This window comes from Phoca vitulina, unplaced genomic scaffold (genome assembly GCF_004348235.1).
Source record: "Phoca vitulina isolate PV1807 unplaced genomic scaffold, GSC_HSeal_1.0 scaffold9, whole genome shotgun sequence".
In the NCBI taxonomy this organism is placed as follows: domain Eukaryota; kingdom Metazoa; phylum Chordata; class Mammalia; order Carnivora; family Phocidae; genus Phoca; species Phoca vitulina.
The window spans coordinates 18,670,441-18,687,654 of NW_022589712.1; the positions used below are offsets into that span (position 1 = coordinate 18,670,441).

Below are 17,214 nucleotides of genomic sequence, written 5' to 3' on the forward strand. Positions count from 1 at the left end.
AAAATACTGGAAAGAAGGATGAAGAATCCAACTTCATCTTTTACAGATGGGAGGTCCAGGCCATGTATTTTATAAATAATATTTCAAAAATAGTCTGATAAATGTTTTTACATATAGCCAACTTAAAAAAAAAAAAAAAAAGTATTGTTAATATAAGAAGTAGGAACAGGGAAATCTTGAGCTACATTGTAGAATAAAATTTCCATGGAAATACCAGGTAGGTTTGCCAGGTAAGTCACCAGTTCATTAGACAAATTGTTAATATGATATTTAATAACACCATGGCAATTAGGTAGGTGTACCCAAAAGGCAACTAAGTGTGTATTCAGTGGCCTTCTAAGTTGCCTACACTTCTTTTCTAAACTTAGGAGAAAAAAATATATGATGAAAAAAATAAGGATAAAAATATAAGAATAAAAAAATATGAGTAAGAAACAGTTTCAAAGAAATAGCAAGGTAATATTCTTTCATAAGTTCCCCAAATCTAGCAATAAATGCGTATATATGCATATGCACATATATGTATATATTTAAATACTATTTTTTTTCCTTTTTATCTTATGTGTTGTTTTTTAAAAAATAATCTAAGTTTGCCAGGCAGGAATCACCTGACTTATGAACACCCAACAGGTTATATTTTTTTCTTTATAAAGAACCAAACTTTGAAGAATAAATATTAATGAGATGAATATTTTACAAGAAAGTAGTCATAAATGCAATGATAAAATAAATATTTTAATACTAGATAGTGGCATTAAGAATTATATAAAAAATTCTAGAAATCTAGATTATTTCTAGGTAGCATATGAATTATGGAGGTGGAGAATCTTATTGTTTTTAAACACAAGGTTAGCTTTTTTGATGTTATAATAAGGACTTGAGGAAAGATAATTTTTATCCTATAACTTAAAGTAGAATTTCAGTAGAATTTCTTTTAATGATATTGAGTGCTCCTCAAGACTGTCATTTTGTGAAGATATCTGCATTAGAAAGGTGTCTGGACATTTTATTTAATAATTTATTTAATAATTTAATCATTCATTCATTCATTCACTCATTCATTCATTCATTCATTTGAGCAAGTACCATGCACGTGTGCATGCAGGGGCAGGCAGAGGGAGAGGAAAAGAGAATCTTAAGCAGGTTCCATGCTGGGCGTGGAGCCTGACATGGGGCTAGATCTCATTACCCTGAGATCATGACCCGAGCTGAAATCAAGAGTCAGATGCTTAACCTACTGAGCCACCCACATGCCCCTGGACCTTTCATAATCTGATTGAAATTTTTAAGAGGCTGGCCACTTTTAAGTAATTCCTTTGTCTTTTTTTTTTTCTTTTAAAGATTTTATTTATTTATTTGAGAGAGAGAGAGAGAACGCACAAGCATGAGCAGGGTGAGGGTCAGAGGGAGAAGCAGACTCCCTGCTGAGCAGGGAGCCCAATGTGGGGCTCGATCTTGGGACTTTGGGATCATGACCTGAGCAGAAGGCAGCCTCTTAACCGACTGAGCCACCCAGGCACCCCATTCCTTTGTCTTCTGACTAACCTCCCCAGGCTGGCCTTGATAAATGATTTGGCTCAAGTTGTGTTTCATATGAAGCACTCTTCAGTTAAAGGAGGCACTTCTACCCAAAAAGCCATTTTTATAACCAATTTGCTCAACTCAGTTCTGCAACATTACCCATTCATTCAAATTTATTTTGAGCACCTGTATTCCTGAGAATAAAACAGTGCTCTCATGTCTAGTCTACATGAATAAGCACATTGAGACAAGTGTTACAAAGAGAATAAAACAATGTGGAGTGGTAGGCTGACTGTGAGGGAGGCCATAGAGCAGTTACTGTTAAGAGTGGTCAGAAAAGATCCCTGAAGTAATGACGGATGAGCTGGCCAGAATGATGAAGAGCCAGCCACTCAAAGAGCTTGGGGTTGGGGAGAAAGGGATGTACATTCTAGGCAGCAGGAATAACGAGTGCAAAGACCCTAAGTCAGGAATGAGTTTGGTTTATCTCAGGAACTAAATGGTCAGTGGGGCCACAACACAGTGAGTAAAGTAATGTATGATAAGAGATGACGCAACTCCAAATCTTGTAAAATGCATTCTGTTTCCTCTGTTAGGATCTCAAGAACCTGTGTCCTCCATTTCAGCCCCATGATGATTTTAGTTCTGACCCTAATAACCTGCAGCTGATATTATTATAATAGCATTTGCACACATTGTTTATTGCCTGAGATATACTTACCCTCATTTTCTGTTTGACTTTAAAATTTTAAAACTCAGTCCAATTATTATCTCCTCAGAAAAACCTTCCCTGATCCATCCACCCTGATTGTGCTGGGTTCCCTTTCTGTGTTCCTTGCATCCTGTGCCTACTTCTTCTCAGGATTTACCACACTGAATTGCCATTATGTTTATCTAGTTTCCCTTTGTATTGTTAGCTCCTTTAGGAAACAAGAGTGTATAATTTACCTCTGCATTCCCAGGCCCTAGCTAGGTATCCCAAAAAGTGTTTATCAAATACATATTTAAATACCACTAAACCTACTGCTCAGATGGTCACTAATATCAGGACTTACAATTGGAAATGCTGTAGGATTTGGTAATATTTGGCCAGATTTGGTAATAAACACTGTCTAAAGAAGTTTGAAATTTAACTGTTGTGCTATTCTGATACTCTTTCTGAATAATTAGTACTGCCACCTGTATTTTTCAGTACTTCTATGTATTTTTAAAATTGGAATTTAAGCTTCAAATTCTCATATGTCATTAATTTAATTACTAACCTTATCAAATTCTCCAACTTTTTACAAATGGAGAAATGCCATTCTATTTCAAAGGAAACACTTAACTATATATTTGGTGAGCAGAATTATACTTTAGCTCTTGAAAGCTAACAAATATCTTCTCTTTACCACTCTAACCCCAGTGCTCAGCTTTTTTGGGGGATGGTGAGGAGCAGAGGGAGCGTAAGAGAGGGAATCTTAAGCAGGCTCCATGCCCAGCACCAACACGGGGCTCAATCTCATGACCCCTGAGATCATGACCTGAGCTGAAATCATGAGTCAGCTGTTTAACCGACTGAGCCACCAAGACGCCCCATTCCAGTGCTTAGCTTTTTAATGAATGAACATATGATTTTTTATGAGACCCTACATCAAATTTCTATGATTCTCAGTTCAAATTCCAAATGTAAATTATGATTATCTAAATTTGAATGGTCTAACAGAAATCTATGCAACTATCATCTCATATTTGGTGTCAAATTGCTTACTTTTCACATAAAAGTTAAAAGCTAAGTTTTTTGAGCTATCAAATCAAAATGGAATAAAAAAATGAATCAAAGCAAAATAGAATAATCAAAATCAAGGGTTTCAAAAAACAAATTTTTTAAGGGCTGAAAAGCAAAAAAGAAAATTTAAAATATAGGGAGATGAATTAAAAGCACTCTTCTAATCATGTAATGCTATAGTTTCAAACAATGCTTCCCAAACTGTGATCAAAAACTATTTAAAAAATTTTTCACTTCATTGAAAATCTGTGTTTTGTAAGAAAAACAACTAAATGTGTGCACAGATGTTGTGGTAATGTCAAATGATATTCAAGTTTCCATACTCTTACTTTTGATTTCTGTATGTATTTTGTCTCAGAGAGTTAGCAGACTGGAACCATTCATGCACCATACTTTGAGTAGCACTAGTAGTAGAAAACAAAAAGTTGAGCCTTCTAAGGATACTGCTTTGACCTACCCTATCATCATCAGGGAGAAATGTGAGGATGTCGTTGAAGACCTCACTGCAAGGCCCTACACTCCCTCACACTCTGAAGTTAAATCAGAAGCCATGTAATTCTTTAACTGGGCATGTTTGAGTAGAGAGGCGGATTCCCAAAACAACTATTTGATAAGAGAACTATTGCTTAGTATCGAAAAGTTTTCACCAGGGACCTTTTTGAGCAAACAGGAAAATAACAGGATAGCATAAGAATAAGCCATTATGATAATGAACTGAATACAGAGAAGCACAATGGGTCATAACCCAAGCTTTGGAAGAAGACATCTATGTTCAGATCCTAGCTCTATTACTTTGTACTTATGAGAACTGAACAACTTACTTTAATTATGTGAGCCTCAGTTTTCTCTTCTGTAATATACACCTCATAGAGTTATTGTAAAGATTAAGTGACATTACATATACACTGCTTATTAGAGTGCCTGGTACAAAACACATTCTCAGGAAGTGACTATTACTTTACCAGCATCATGATGATGATATTCCAGTGTCCTTCTAGTTCAGCTCTGTACCTTTGCCTATTTTAAGAGGGCTCTCTGAGAACCAGAGTAGCCATCTCCAGACTTTGTTTCACTAGTGACTAACCTTAATACTCTCCTTTGCTAATATAGATAAAAAGATAGAAGTTTGGGGAAAAAATAAAGGAACATATTTAGACAAGTTTTTGTTCACTTAATGACCAATTTAACAATGATATAGCTTTAGTAGATTTGTATATTGCAGTCTTCGAATAAAATGTTAAGATTTTAATATTGTTGTTTGTTTTATTGATATAATTTTTATGAAAAGTTGTTATAGTAATCAGACTTAATACATATCCTTTTAGTTATCAAAAATGTGGAATCTCCAAACATTTCCATAAATTGCAATGAAGTATACAACAGTGATACTCAAGAGTGTGGTCTGTGAACCCCTAGGGGTTTCCAGGATCCTTTTCAAAAGGTCAAGGGTAAAACCATTTCGTTATGGTATTAAGACACTATTTGCCTTTTCACTGTGTTGATATTTGCACTGATGGCACAAAAATAATAGTAGGTGGATTAAACTCCTGGTATCTCAGCATGAACCAAAGCAATGACACCAAACTAGACCTACTCATCAAACTTTAATGTCTTCCTCAATCATATAAGAACTTCGAGGTTATTTAGCAATAACATCCTGAATAACATGTCCTCTAACATCTGAAATCTTCATATAAATAAGTGGCTGGCAAGACTCAATTTGGAGATAAGGACAGAAGAAGAATTCATGAATTCTACAGTCCTCACTTAATTATGAAAAGGGAAAAAAATATCTTAGAACACCTTCCCAACCTTGAAGACAGAAACTTGTTAAGTGCCCCTATAACCTGAACATTTCATGAATCTTAATAACTTTAGAAGAATTATAATACTCTCTTGTAACCAATAAAGGCTGATAGTCATAACAAAAGCTATTATAATGAAGTTGTCATGTCTAGGGCAACACAGCTCTTCTCTACCTGTGCTTTCCAGGGCAAAGCATCCATTCTAGAGCTGACATTAAACTGGAAAGCAAAATAAACATTAAGCATCAACATGGTAAGTCAATGAGATAAAGGTACAGAATTTGGTAGACCTAACCTAACCATACAAATCCCAGAAAAATTATGCTTTGGGGTTTCAATGTATTACAGTTTCACAATCCAGGATGGTTAGGATGCATGAGATTTATAAGGCCCCACAGCAATTTGTATTAGTCCATTACTTTTTTTTTTCTAGTATCAATACAAATGAAAGAATTTATGTAACAATTAGGCATTTTTTCAAAAAGAAATCTAAAATCTTCAATGCAGTCTTTGTCATGTGGAATCTGTAATTAAATGAACTATATATTAAGTTCACAGTGTCACAAGTATGATTTCAAAGCTTATCTGTGAAAGAACATTGCAGTTTTCAAAATCATTTACTGCAGACAAGTCTTACATGGATTTGATCCCTGTCCTCTAGAACAACATAACCTGAAGCATATAAGCTGGTATCAATATATATTATAAGCAGCCCAGTACTAGAACAATTAGTGAACCATTACTAAGATATTCAGTCCATATACAGATCATAAGTAGATGCATTTTAAACGCATGTAAAAAAAAAAGATTAGGATGAATAATGATGGAAAACTACCCTTAGATTAGTCTGAACAAGCCATAAAGCTTTAAGAATGCAACAGAGAACCAATTTAGACGATGAAGAAGGGATGGCTCTAAAAGAAGATACTATAGAAAAGCTCAGAATGAACTTTAGCAGTAGAAAAAGTAGGAGCAATACACCAGAGGCAGCGTCAGAAAGGGTTATCTGAATAGCCTTAACAAGTAAGGGACAATTTTGGAAACAATTAGGTTTGAAATGAAGCTGTGCCTTTTTATAAATAATACACATCAAAAACTACTAGATTAAAAAAAAACTATAAGGTTTTAAATTCTATTTTAGGATTTCAGAAATGGAAGATGCTACCAAATCTCAACCATTAATATACCAACTTTGTTAAATTCATCAGTTTCTAGATACAGGGGCATGGACAAGCATATAAATAATTTTGGTCCCTGCCAAAACATAAAAGCTCAGCTGGATGACGGCTTGCAAAAAATTAAGTTGTAAAATTTTTATGAAACACCACTTTATATGCAGATGGAAACAAATTTCACTTCAGGTCCCTATTACCACAGCAGGTTGCCTTTTCTATTACAAGAGTTGTCATTTAGGAGTTCACATTGTGGTGACAAAATTTAAGATGATTCCAAAGCATAAATGCTTACTTTTAAAGTAGGAAATTAATAAAACAAAAACATAAATAAATAAAATCCTAAAAAAAAAAAAAAAAACTAATTTAGGGAAAAACTTAAAAATAGAGGGATCTTACCACTTTAAATTGATAGAAGCCACAGACAAACCCCAATCTTCATACAGCTGCTAAATAAAGTATTCTAATGTCAGAAGATAGAGCCATTAATCTAGTAGTCTTTGTTGTCTAGCTATGTGGGATTATACAGTTACAGTGTTAGGGATTGTAAGTAAAATGTTATCTTAAAATCAAGAAAGTGAATGGTAATTTATTTTAGTTAGGTATGAGGTTTGGAGATTAAGACTAGGGGAAAGTGTTCTTGTTTTGAGAAACTGAAGATAATACAGATAAATCTGGAGTGGGTCATAAGAATGCCTCTGAGGACAGTGATAAAATGAGAATTAGCCAATTTAAGATCGAAACTTTCTCACCAACATGGGAAAAGTAACATGAAAACAGGAAATATTATCTAATGAGAAATATGAAATTTTGAGAGTCTGTGGGCTCAAAGATGTCTTTTCTCATTAGATGCAATTAATTATAAATCCACTTATGGATTTTTCCTAAACAATGTTAAGATCAAGTGCCATGACCACAAGGGGATACCATAAAACCTAAACCTGGACTTCAACAAATTAAAATTTGTAGCCTAGAAGTGATATATGAAGCTCTCCAGTCCTCTAAGTAGCTAGGGTTACTAACAGTAAGTTATCCATCCTATTAGAGAGACACAGAGAGAATCTCCTCTCAGTTCACATTAATATGATTACTTTACTGAGTATGATTTTAATGTTAAATTTATGAAGATGATCTGATAAACTAGCAAATTTAAAAGAGAAATCAGGGGCACCTGGCTGGCTCAGTTGGTAGAACATGCGACTCTTGATCTCAGGCTTGTGAGCTTGAGCCCTACACTGGGTGTAGAGATTGCTTAAAAAAAAATAAAATCTTAAAAAAAAAAAAAAAAAGAAATCAGGTCTTGGCAAACTGAGTGACTTGTGAATCATTAGGACGATTCTATCCTAACCCATCTTAACCATGACAGTGTTCAGTGTACTGATAAACAACTCCATCTCTGGAGTCAACCTGAGCTCAAATTCCAGCTCTGCTACTTTGTAAGACAAGTTAACTTAAGCTAAGACTTATTATTCATATCCCTAAATGGAGATGATAAAAGTGCCTATTTCACAGTGTTGTTGTTAGAATTATGGAAGGTAATGCATTCAAATGGCACAGCAGAATACCTGGCTTATAAAAGGCAAATAACGGATGTTCATCTAGTTTTTTTCTTCTTGGTGCCTGGAAGCCAAACCATCTAAGTAACAGTCTTGAGCTCAAAAGACAAGAAGCTAGTTTCATCTCAAGCAAGGCTATGAGAATTGTTAAGACAATACAAAAGGGAACTACTTTTGTTTCTGAAAGTGGGCATGCCATCTGAATGAGTCTCTCTTCTGGCTGCTATGGCTTACCATGAATTGGGATGGAGAGAGAATAAATATGGAACATTTGTTGACTCTAATATACTGGTGGTAAGAAAATAAAAAGAGAAAGCTCCATGCATGATAGAAGATGATAATATAAACATATTTATTAATGTAAAGACTAGATTCTAAAACATTTTCTCAATGGTCAACATATCTGTGACTAAATTGAAGGTGAGTTTCTTCATCACAGTTTTATCAGATCGTTTAGCAGAGCAATTGCTGCTGGGAGATCTACAGGTATGAATATGATCTTGGGGATTGGTGGTTAATGTGAATAGAGAGTAGGTTTCATTAAAAAGGAAGTAAAGTGATTAAGAGTATAGACTTAATTAAATCTGGGGTCTTCCTCTTATGACTTGTATGACTTTGGGCAAGTTACTAAATGTCTCCATTTCAGTTTCCTCATCTATAAGACAAAGGTAATAATACCTGCCTCATAGACTGGTTGCTAAGATTAAATAAATTAAGATGTATAAAGCACTCAGAATAGTGTCTGGCACAGCACGTATAAGTGTTATTATGGATTATTACATAGACACAGTTATTTAAGAAAAATCTATAGTTGAGAAGGAAAAAATATACGAGAGCAAGCCTGTATTCTGGGAAAAAAATCTTTGCATGAGGGAGTTTGTTTCTGAGCTTCAGAGTTAGGATTCTCTCATTGGATATACTTCTTGTAGCGGTGGGGGAAACTCAGTGGTAGCAAGTTTGTGGATGTTACTGAAATAGACTTTTAGGTATTTTCAGAACCAGAATATCACAAATGTACCCTGAGGTTTTATTAGTCCTTTTTTTTTTTTTTTTGAGAGTGAGAGAGAGTGTGTGCATGTCAGCAGGGGAGGGGCGGAGGGAGGGGAGAAAGGGCATCACCCTGTGTGGAGCCCAATGTGGGGCTCAATCTCATGACCCCAAGATCATGACCTGAGCCAAAATCAAGAGTCAGACGCTTAGCTGACTGAGCCACCCAGGCACCCCTGTGTCTTTTTCATATTCTTATACAGGCAATCCACCTACAGCTTTTAGTACACATATGACATTAAAGAAATCATCTATTAAACTAGCTGAAAACAAATTCAGGCACCACAGTTGGGGGGAGCAAATTTGCTTACAGATAAACTTAAATATATTATGTATGTACATGTGTGCATATCAAGGGTGGGGTCAGCAAACTAGGGCCTGCTGCCTGTTTTTGTGTAGTATGGCCTGCAAACTAAAAATGATTTTTACATTTCTAAATAGCTGAAAAAAATACACAGAAGAATATTTCATGACACATGAAAATTAAAGGAAATTCAAATTTCAGTGTCTGTAAAAAAGGTTTTATTAGAACACAACTGCATTCTTTCATTCATGAGTTGTCTATAGCTGCTTCTGGGCTACAATAGCAGAGCTGGATAGCTGCCAATTGAGACCTGTACAGCTTGCAAAAAGCCTGAAATATTTATTCTCTGGCCCTATACACAAATAGTTTGCCATAGTATGTGTTATAAGGAAAGGGAGTATTAATCTCTTGGACATGGTTCTCCAAGTGTGACTAAACTGTCATTTTTAACTGTGATAATATTCACTTTTAGGTTCCCAAACAGAGATGTTCCCCCCCAAACTGGTAATTCTTTGAACGGTAGTCCATTTCTTAAAAGACACTAACTTCGGGGGTGCCTGGGTGGCTCAGTCAGTTGAGTGTCCGACTCTTGGTTTTGGCTCAGATCATGATCTCAGGGTCATGGGATTAAGCCCCACATGGGGCTCTCTGCTCAGTGCAGAGTCTGCTTAAGATTCTCTCCCTCTACCTCTGCCCCTCCCCTGCTTGCATGTTCTCTCTCTCAAATAAGTAAAATCTTAAAAAAAAAAAAAAAAAAGACACTAACTTCCAATGCTCTATAGTGTAAAACTCTAAGGAGTTCAAGTGAATATCTGTTTGAAAACTTGAACCTACCCTGAGTTGATTCTTGTTGAAAATTTTGCCCCGCCTGTAACTTCTTATGCAGTCTACTAGCGAAATGAAAAATGTAGAAGTAGAGGAAAAAAGGACTATAATTTACCAAACATCTACCACATGCCAAACACATTATATTTCTCTTTCAGGTCTTTACAACAACTTATATTAAGTGGGAATTACTATCCTATGTTCTTCCTTACATTCAGTAACACTATGCTAGGACAAGTAGAAGTGAAACAGGTATGTCCTATGCTTTCACTGAGCTAATATTTAAAGGGGAAGGCATGCATTAAACACATAATTCCATTATTAATGACAAGTACAAATTCTAGAAGGGAAATATATAGCATACTTTGAGACTATATTACTGGGGACCCAACCTGGACAACATGGCCAAAACATCCTCAAAGCAGGGATATTACTGCTAAGCTATAAAGGATGAAAGAGAATCTTTCTGCCTAGAATGACTTCTAGGTAAAAAGAAGAAAATGCAGAAGATCTTGAGGAGGGAAGAAAAGCTCTGCTAATAAAATCTGGCGATTTGCTAACATCACCTACTGCTAACCTGAATGCCTTTAGCTGGCACCTGCCCAAGATACTTGCTAGGAACAGGAAAGGGTGAGAGTTGACTGGCTTATTTAATAGAGGGTGATTCTGCTGTAGGTGCAATGGGGAGTGCAGTAGTTCTCAATGCTGGCTACACACTGGGAATTCTAGGGAACTGTCTCAAGGAAAGATGCCATGGTGAAAAAAGAACCTTTTAATTTACTGCATGTCCTAACCCAGGTGAAAAAGAAATTGGAAAGCTGGTGAAGACTGTTCTCAGAGAGTGATCCTATCGATCTATTTAAAGGTATCTACAAATGCATGCAAAAGAGCTAGACTTTTTTTTTCATGTCTGATCTTACAGAAGAAAAAATATTGCTGCCATCCTGAAGAAACTGAAAACATAAGTATTACCATTTATAAGAATTGAAAACAGGAATAGGTAAAGCACAGAGAGGAAAAAAAAATCTTCCTTGACTTTTATCTTTGTTGCCAACGAGTATTTGTTAAAATGAATAGATAATTCAGAAGACAATAAACACTGTTAATTTAAATGTTTAGACAATTCATTTGATGATGATTCATTTGAATTCATATAAGCTAGAAACAGGTTTTTTTCTGGTTCCCCACACACACTTTTTTTTTTTTTTGCTGTCATTGCTTTTCCTACTTACATTCCTTTGCCATACGACAAATTATGGCAAAAAAGTCAATTGGTAGTAGGAAGTTTCCTAGAAACAATAAGAGCAGCTACTTATAGAAAGTTTATTATGTACCTGGGACTCTGTAAAATGTTTTCAATACATGACTGTCTCACTTAAATCATAACAATGAGCTTCTGACCTATTATCATATTCATGTCGTGAGGAAACTGAAGCACAAAGACATCAAATAACTCTATGCCAAAGGTCACAAAGTGAGGGTGCCACAGTCAATTAAACAGATGCCACTCCTTTTGGAGTTCATTCAACCTCTTTTTAGAACACAATATATCTTCTGAAACCCAGAGGAAGGCTAATGAGGATCAAGGACAAGTAATAGCAATCTTGACAATTCTTCAGCCTACTGTCTTTTCTCAAATGAGAAAAGGGCTGAAAGGATTATGATTAGAAGAAGGGCAAATTACAAAGGGAAGTGGGCCATTTATAACAACCAGTGGTCATAAACTGGTATATAAAAACATGTATCAGTGGTTCTAAACTTCCATGCGTCAGAATCTCTTGTGGGTCTAATTAAAACACAGATTGAGGGCGCCTGGGTGGCTCAGTCGTTAAGCGTCTGCCTTCGGCTCGGGTCATGATCCCGGGGTCCTAGGATCGAGGCCCGCATCGGGCTCCCTGCTCCGCGGGAAGCCTGCTTCTCCCTCTCCCACTCCCCCGGCTTGTGTTCCCTCTCTCGCTCTCTCTCTCTGTCAAATAAATAAATTAAAAAAAAAAAAAAATCTTTAAAACACAGATTGATTGGCTCCAGCCATAGATAAAAGTGTCTGATTCAGAAGGTCTGGGGTGGAGTCCGAGAATTTGCATTTCTAACAGGTTCTCAGCTAATGCTGCTGGCCCAAAGACCACAATCTGGGAACCGATGCACTATATACACTACATAAGTTCACTCTCTTACACAGCTATAGTAAATAAAACCACACACTTTTCCCAGGGAACTAGAACATAAATAAAAGGCTTCTTTTAGGGGTTAATGAAATGTCGCATTTTCAAAGAAACATTTAGTTTTTTTCCTTTATTATATTTTTAAACATTTGGTGCATATAAAAAATATAAAATACAACTGACAAATTTCCTTTAATATTAAACTGTATGTATTTTTGTAATTGCCAAATATTCTTACGAGATTTAATTTTTGAAGAATACAGCTAACTTTCATAATTAAAATATATAGCATAAATAGGTTAAGTTTTAAATATTTTTTCACTGCTTATTCCACAATTTTCTGGAGTGAATAAACACCACTGTTACTGAAGATTAATCTAACAGAATGTATAACATTTGATAAGAAAGATTATTCAAACTTTCCAAGATACATTATAAAACTACTAAGACAAAGAGAATACAAAGAAATACTTTATCCTAAACTTACCAATTTTAGTTATTTTGTTAAATAAAGAATGCATAAAATTTAAGACTGAGCTAGACCATTCTAAAGTAGGCTTTACAATATAATGATAAAACAGCCTTTAGTGCTATTTGAGTAATTATATACAATGAATATTGGCAATGAAGTAAAATCTTACCCAGATCTAGTCGTTTTGAATTCCACCTTCAGGATAGGTTTGCACGGTTCTGGCTTCTTCCCATCCTTTAATTGTTTTCCTAAAATATATTTTCCTCCATTAAATTCTAAAATTCTAAGTTACTCTAAATTCTTATATTGATAAGTTTATATATAAAATGAAAGTAAAATACAATGAAATACACCATGAAACATTTTAAAAATATTTTGAAAGAAGTATTTAATATAAAATATTTAAAATAATCAAGTAAATCTACTGTTTGAAATTCAGTGCTGAAAAGTAAATGAGTAACTTAGTAATGACCTTTATGTGACAAAATTCTTGTAAAAGAAATTTATAGCCTTCCCAATGTTCTTAATTGCAGATAAGCAAGCAGAATTATAATTTTCTAAATGAATTCAAGTTTTAAAATAGCTAGATTTGAGGAAAACAAATCTAAATCACGTTTTTCACCCAAGTGTTACAGTTGCAAAATTAAACGCTATGCTAATAACTTCATTTATATTATTCTCCTAAAGTAAAATCCATTCATAGTAATGTCCAAAAAGACCACTAAAATAAACCAATCTCTACAAAATGTCAGAAACTCATAAAGAATTTTATTATTTTAAAAAAGGTTTGATTTCTGCTATTCTACATGTTCATTGTAGAAACACCTCAGAAAAATATAAAGAAAATAAAACTATCTTCATTTTTAGAGATTAATCATTCTCAACATTAATATATTATTTTTGGAGATCCCAGTCACATGCCCCTATCCCAATACTTCTTTCCCAGCTTTTTCCCTCCATAATACACCTAGTTCATTCTAATAAACTTTTGTTTAAAATTTCATTGTTTGTTGTTTGACTCACCAAGAAGAATGTAAATTCTGTGAAAGCAAAATTTTTAAGTGTATATGTGCTTTCTGTTGATGTATCCCTGGTGACAAACATTGTTTGACATATCAGTGGGCACTCAGTAACTATTTAATAAGTGAGTAAATTAATGATTCTTCCTTAGGATTAATTCTTAGGAAAAGGAATATCTGGTCAAACTGTCTTCCAAACAGGTTGTACCAATTCATACTTCCATTAGCTGTTTAAGACCACAGTTTGCCACATTCTTCCCAAACAGTGCTATTTTTTTGTTGTTTTTAAGTGGAAAGGGTATCTAATTTTAATTTGTATTGTTTTAATCTCTTAACAATATTCTTCGACTTTCTGGTCATCTGTATGTCTTCTTTTAAAAATAGCTTATGTCCTTTACCTATGCTTGTATGTTATCTTCTCTACATTTAAAAATAAATTTTATATTCAAAGGTCATTAATACTGTATCCATCATATGTTACAAACATCTTTCCTCGTGTCATTTATGACTGAATTCTTAGAAAAATTTTAAAACTACACAGAGGTATACTTTTAAATAATTAAGTCTTCATTGGTCTTAATCATGTTTCCAGTCAAGAAAACTTAAAATCCTAAAATGTCAATTCTTCTAAAATTAGTTCATAAATTTAATGTAATTAGAATTCCAACAGCTTTTCTTGGATTTGCACAAAATGACTTTGGAGTTCACATGGTAGACTCATGACCTAAAAAGAGTGAAGGAAACTAGGAAAGGAAATGGATTTCCAGAATGACAAAGTAAGGACCTCTGTCTCCCACAAAAATTGAAATACTAGCAAAACAACTAAAGTTAATCACTTCAGAACTCCGGAAATAAACTGAAGCCACAAAACAAGTGGAACATTGTCTACCCAATAGAAATGACTGAACCTTGGTAAGACAGGGAAGACTAGAACATTCTGATGAGGGTTATTCCCATCCTCCTCACTCCCCAGCTAGGTGGGTAGGTAGACATGAATACGCAATAGTATCAGCAACAAAGAGGGCTGAATTTTTTTTTTGCCAATTCCGTTAAAACCAGCTTCCCTAAACCACAATCAGTATTTTGTCCCAGCGCAGCTCCCTGGAAACCTCTATTCCCAGGGTGCTGTGGCAATTTCATTTGACAGACATCAGCTCAGAGGTACAGAAGGCCTTCCACTTCCAGGGCATCACAGAAATAGTATCACAGCTGCCTAAGGTGTGGTTTCAGGTGAGTCAAATAAGAGCCTGGGCAAGAATTAAAAGAAAATCCTGAAAAACTGAACACACTTCAGGACTAAAAGGTTGCACACACATGCAAGGTCATGTGCATGCCCAGAAAATACCTGAGAAAGAAAGCCCCAGTCATTCATCTCCGGTCAACTTTGAAACCTTAAGAAAAGAGGAAGTTTAAAAAAAAAAGTAAAATACAGAAAGTAAAATGAGTTTTAATACCTACTGCTGGCGGGATCGTTGTCAAAGAGGTACTCATACATGACTGAAAGAAATGTGCAAAGGGTACAGTCTCTTTGGAAGGCAGTCTGAGAACACTAATTAAAAATAGAAATATTTAAAACTTTAATTCTTAGGAAGAGCAATTCTACTCCTAAGCATTTATTCCATAGAAACAAAAGGCATTGGCCTATCAAATATGTACAAGATGGTAGAGAGCATAACTTATAGTGATCAAGAACTGAAAATAAAGTGAATGCTCTTTATGTTGGAATGGCTGAATACTTTGTGAAAAACTGGGAACAGAATTGGCTATTACACGACCATTAAAATGAAGGAATTAGAGCTATGTCAGATGACATGAAGGGTCTTTCCTCAAGGAGAGTAGATTAAAAAAAATACAAAAAAGATTAATTCCATTGTATGCAAAACAATGACAAAAACCCTCATAATTAAATATATGTGTACTAATATACATAATTTTAGAAATATATTTTTTAAGAACACGTGTAAGATTTTTGACATAGTGTAGCTGGTCACTGGGCTGCTTGAACATGGGGGAAGGCACGAAAAAAAGAAAGGTAGGAAAAAAGGAGGCCTAAATCTGAAAAGTAGTCCCTCACACTGTACAAGGAACACAGAATTTCAACCACTATTTCAATCTGTTCAGAAATATGTGAGCTTTCAGTAAAGAATTTAAATGGTTGCTCTGAAGGCCAGCATCAGGCCTTTATTCTCCTTCTACTACCCAAAGCTCTAATGGGAGTGTCAGACTGATATAATTTGAGATTACAGACACAAATTTTACATTTATTACACTTACATTTTACATTTATTTTCAGAAGTTATTTTTTGTATGCATTTTGCTTCATGAAGTAAACAATTATTCAGTTATAACTCAATTTAACTTATTCCAATATTCACCACCAATCTTTCAGTAGCTAGAACAATTTTTAAGGAAGGGCACTGGGTGGTATATCTTTACAAGTTTGAGCTTATATATCATGCAAAAAACCTGGCTAGGTACAAAATTCTTAGCTTTTGTCTTGCTCAATAGTCTTCTATGTTCCTCTCTTATGTCCAGTATTTAAGCTTGTAATAAAGTTTAAAGTCAGTCTGATTTTTATTTCTTTGTAAGTAAACTTTTTTCCCACCCCCTACAAGGATGGTAACAGAGTAGTTTTATTATCTCTGTAAGTCAAATGTTGCAGTTTTTATAGTGATCTTTCTTCATGAATCTTGCTTGGAAATTAATGAGTCCTTTTGATAGGCATAATCTGATTTCAACTCAGATTTTTAAAATTATGTCACCAATTATTGCTTACATTCCAGAAAGGCAATTTATTCATCTGTAATCCTAGACTAACCATTTTCTAAATCAAATCAAGTAATAAGGCACTTGCCATGATTTTTATAAAGCATATGTAAATTAAAGGATGTTTAGAAGATCACCTGATTTCACCACTAGATGTCATTTTACTTCTTACTTGCTGTGTCCCTGAGCAGCAAAAACCTGTGCTTACTCAACTGGTGCTTGTTCAAACACCTGTGAACTACCTTGATAAGTTGTTTAAAAGAGCTGGTTAATTATAAAACAACTTAATAAATCATATAAACCTCCAAGTCACATCTGATTTCTTATCTTTTACTATGCCCTGCTTCCCATTCCTATAAACCACCCAGCCACAAAAAAATTGGCCTCAGTTCTGTTGATTAAATTCCAAAATTGTATTCATGTATGTCCATTTCTTCCCATTTGCTGTCACAATTGAAATCTTCATTATTTATCATTTACAAAAGCTTCTTAATTGGTCTCCCTCTTCTGCCCCCAGTTCTCCTAATGCATCAAAGTAGTATTTCCAAAAGATAAATTTTATGTTTCTCACTGTAAAATCATTTAGGTCTCCATCAGGATGTCCAAACTCTTTAGCATACTACAATATATATTCTTGCCTCCATATGCAGTTCTGCCATTGTTTCCTGCATCTTTCCCAAAAGTATTTTAAACTCTGGCCATATTAAACTATTAGCAGTTTTCTAAGAATACCCTGGCTTTTGATTATGTCTTTGTATCTTCTGACTAAAATAACCTTGCTCTGCTCTTTCCCATCT

The 17,214-nt window shown here is 34.7% G+C and overlaps 1 protein-coding gene across 4 annotated transcripts in view; it reads right to left on the minus strand.

The window, feature by feature from the left end:
• Positions 1 to 17,214, minus strand: part of STXBP5 (syntaxin binding protein 5) — a 175,552-nt gene that overhangs the window by 74,378 nt on the left and 83,960 nt on the right. For all 4 annotated transcript variants that reach the window (XM_032407703.1, XM_032407702.1, XM_032407705.1 and 1 more), the window contains exon 9: positions 12,802 to 12,880. In XM_032407703.1, the coding sequence (XP_032263594.1) occupies positions 12,802 to 12,880 (79 nt within the window). The remainder of the gene's footprint in view (positions 1 to 12,801; positions 12,881 to 17,214) is intronic.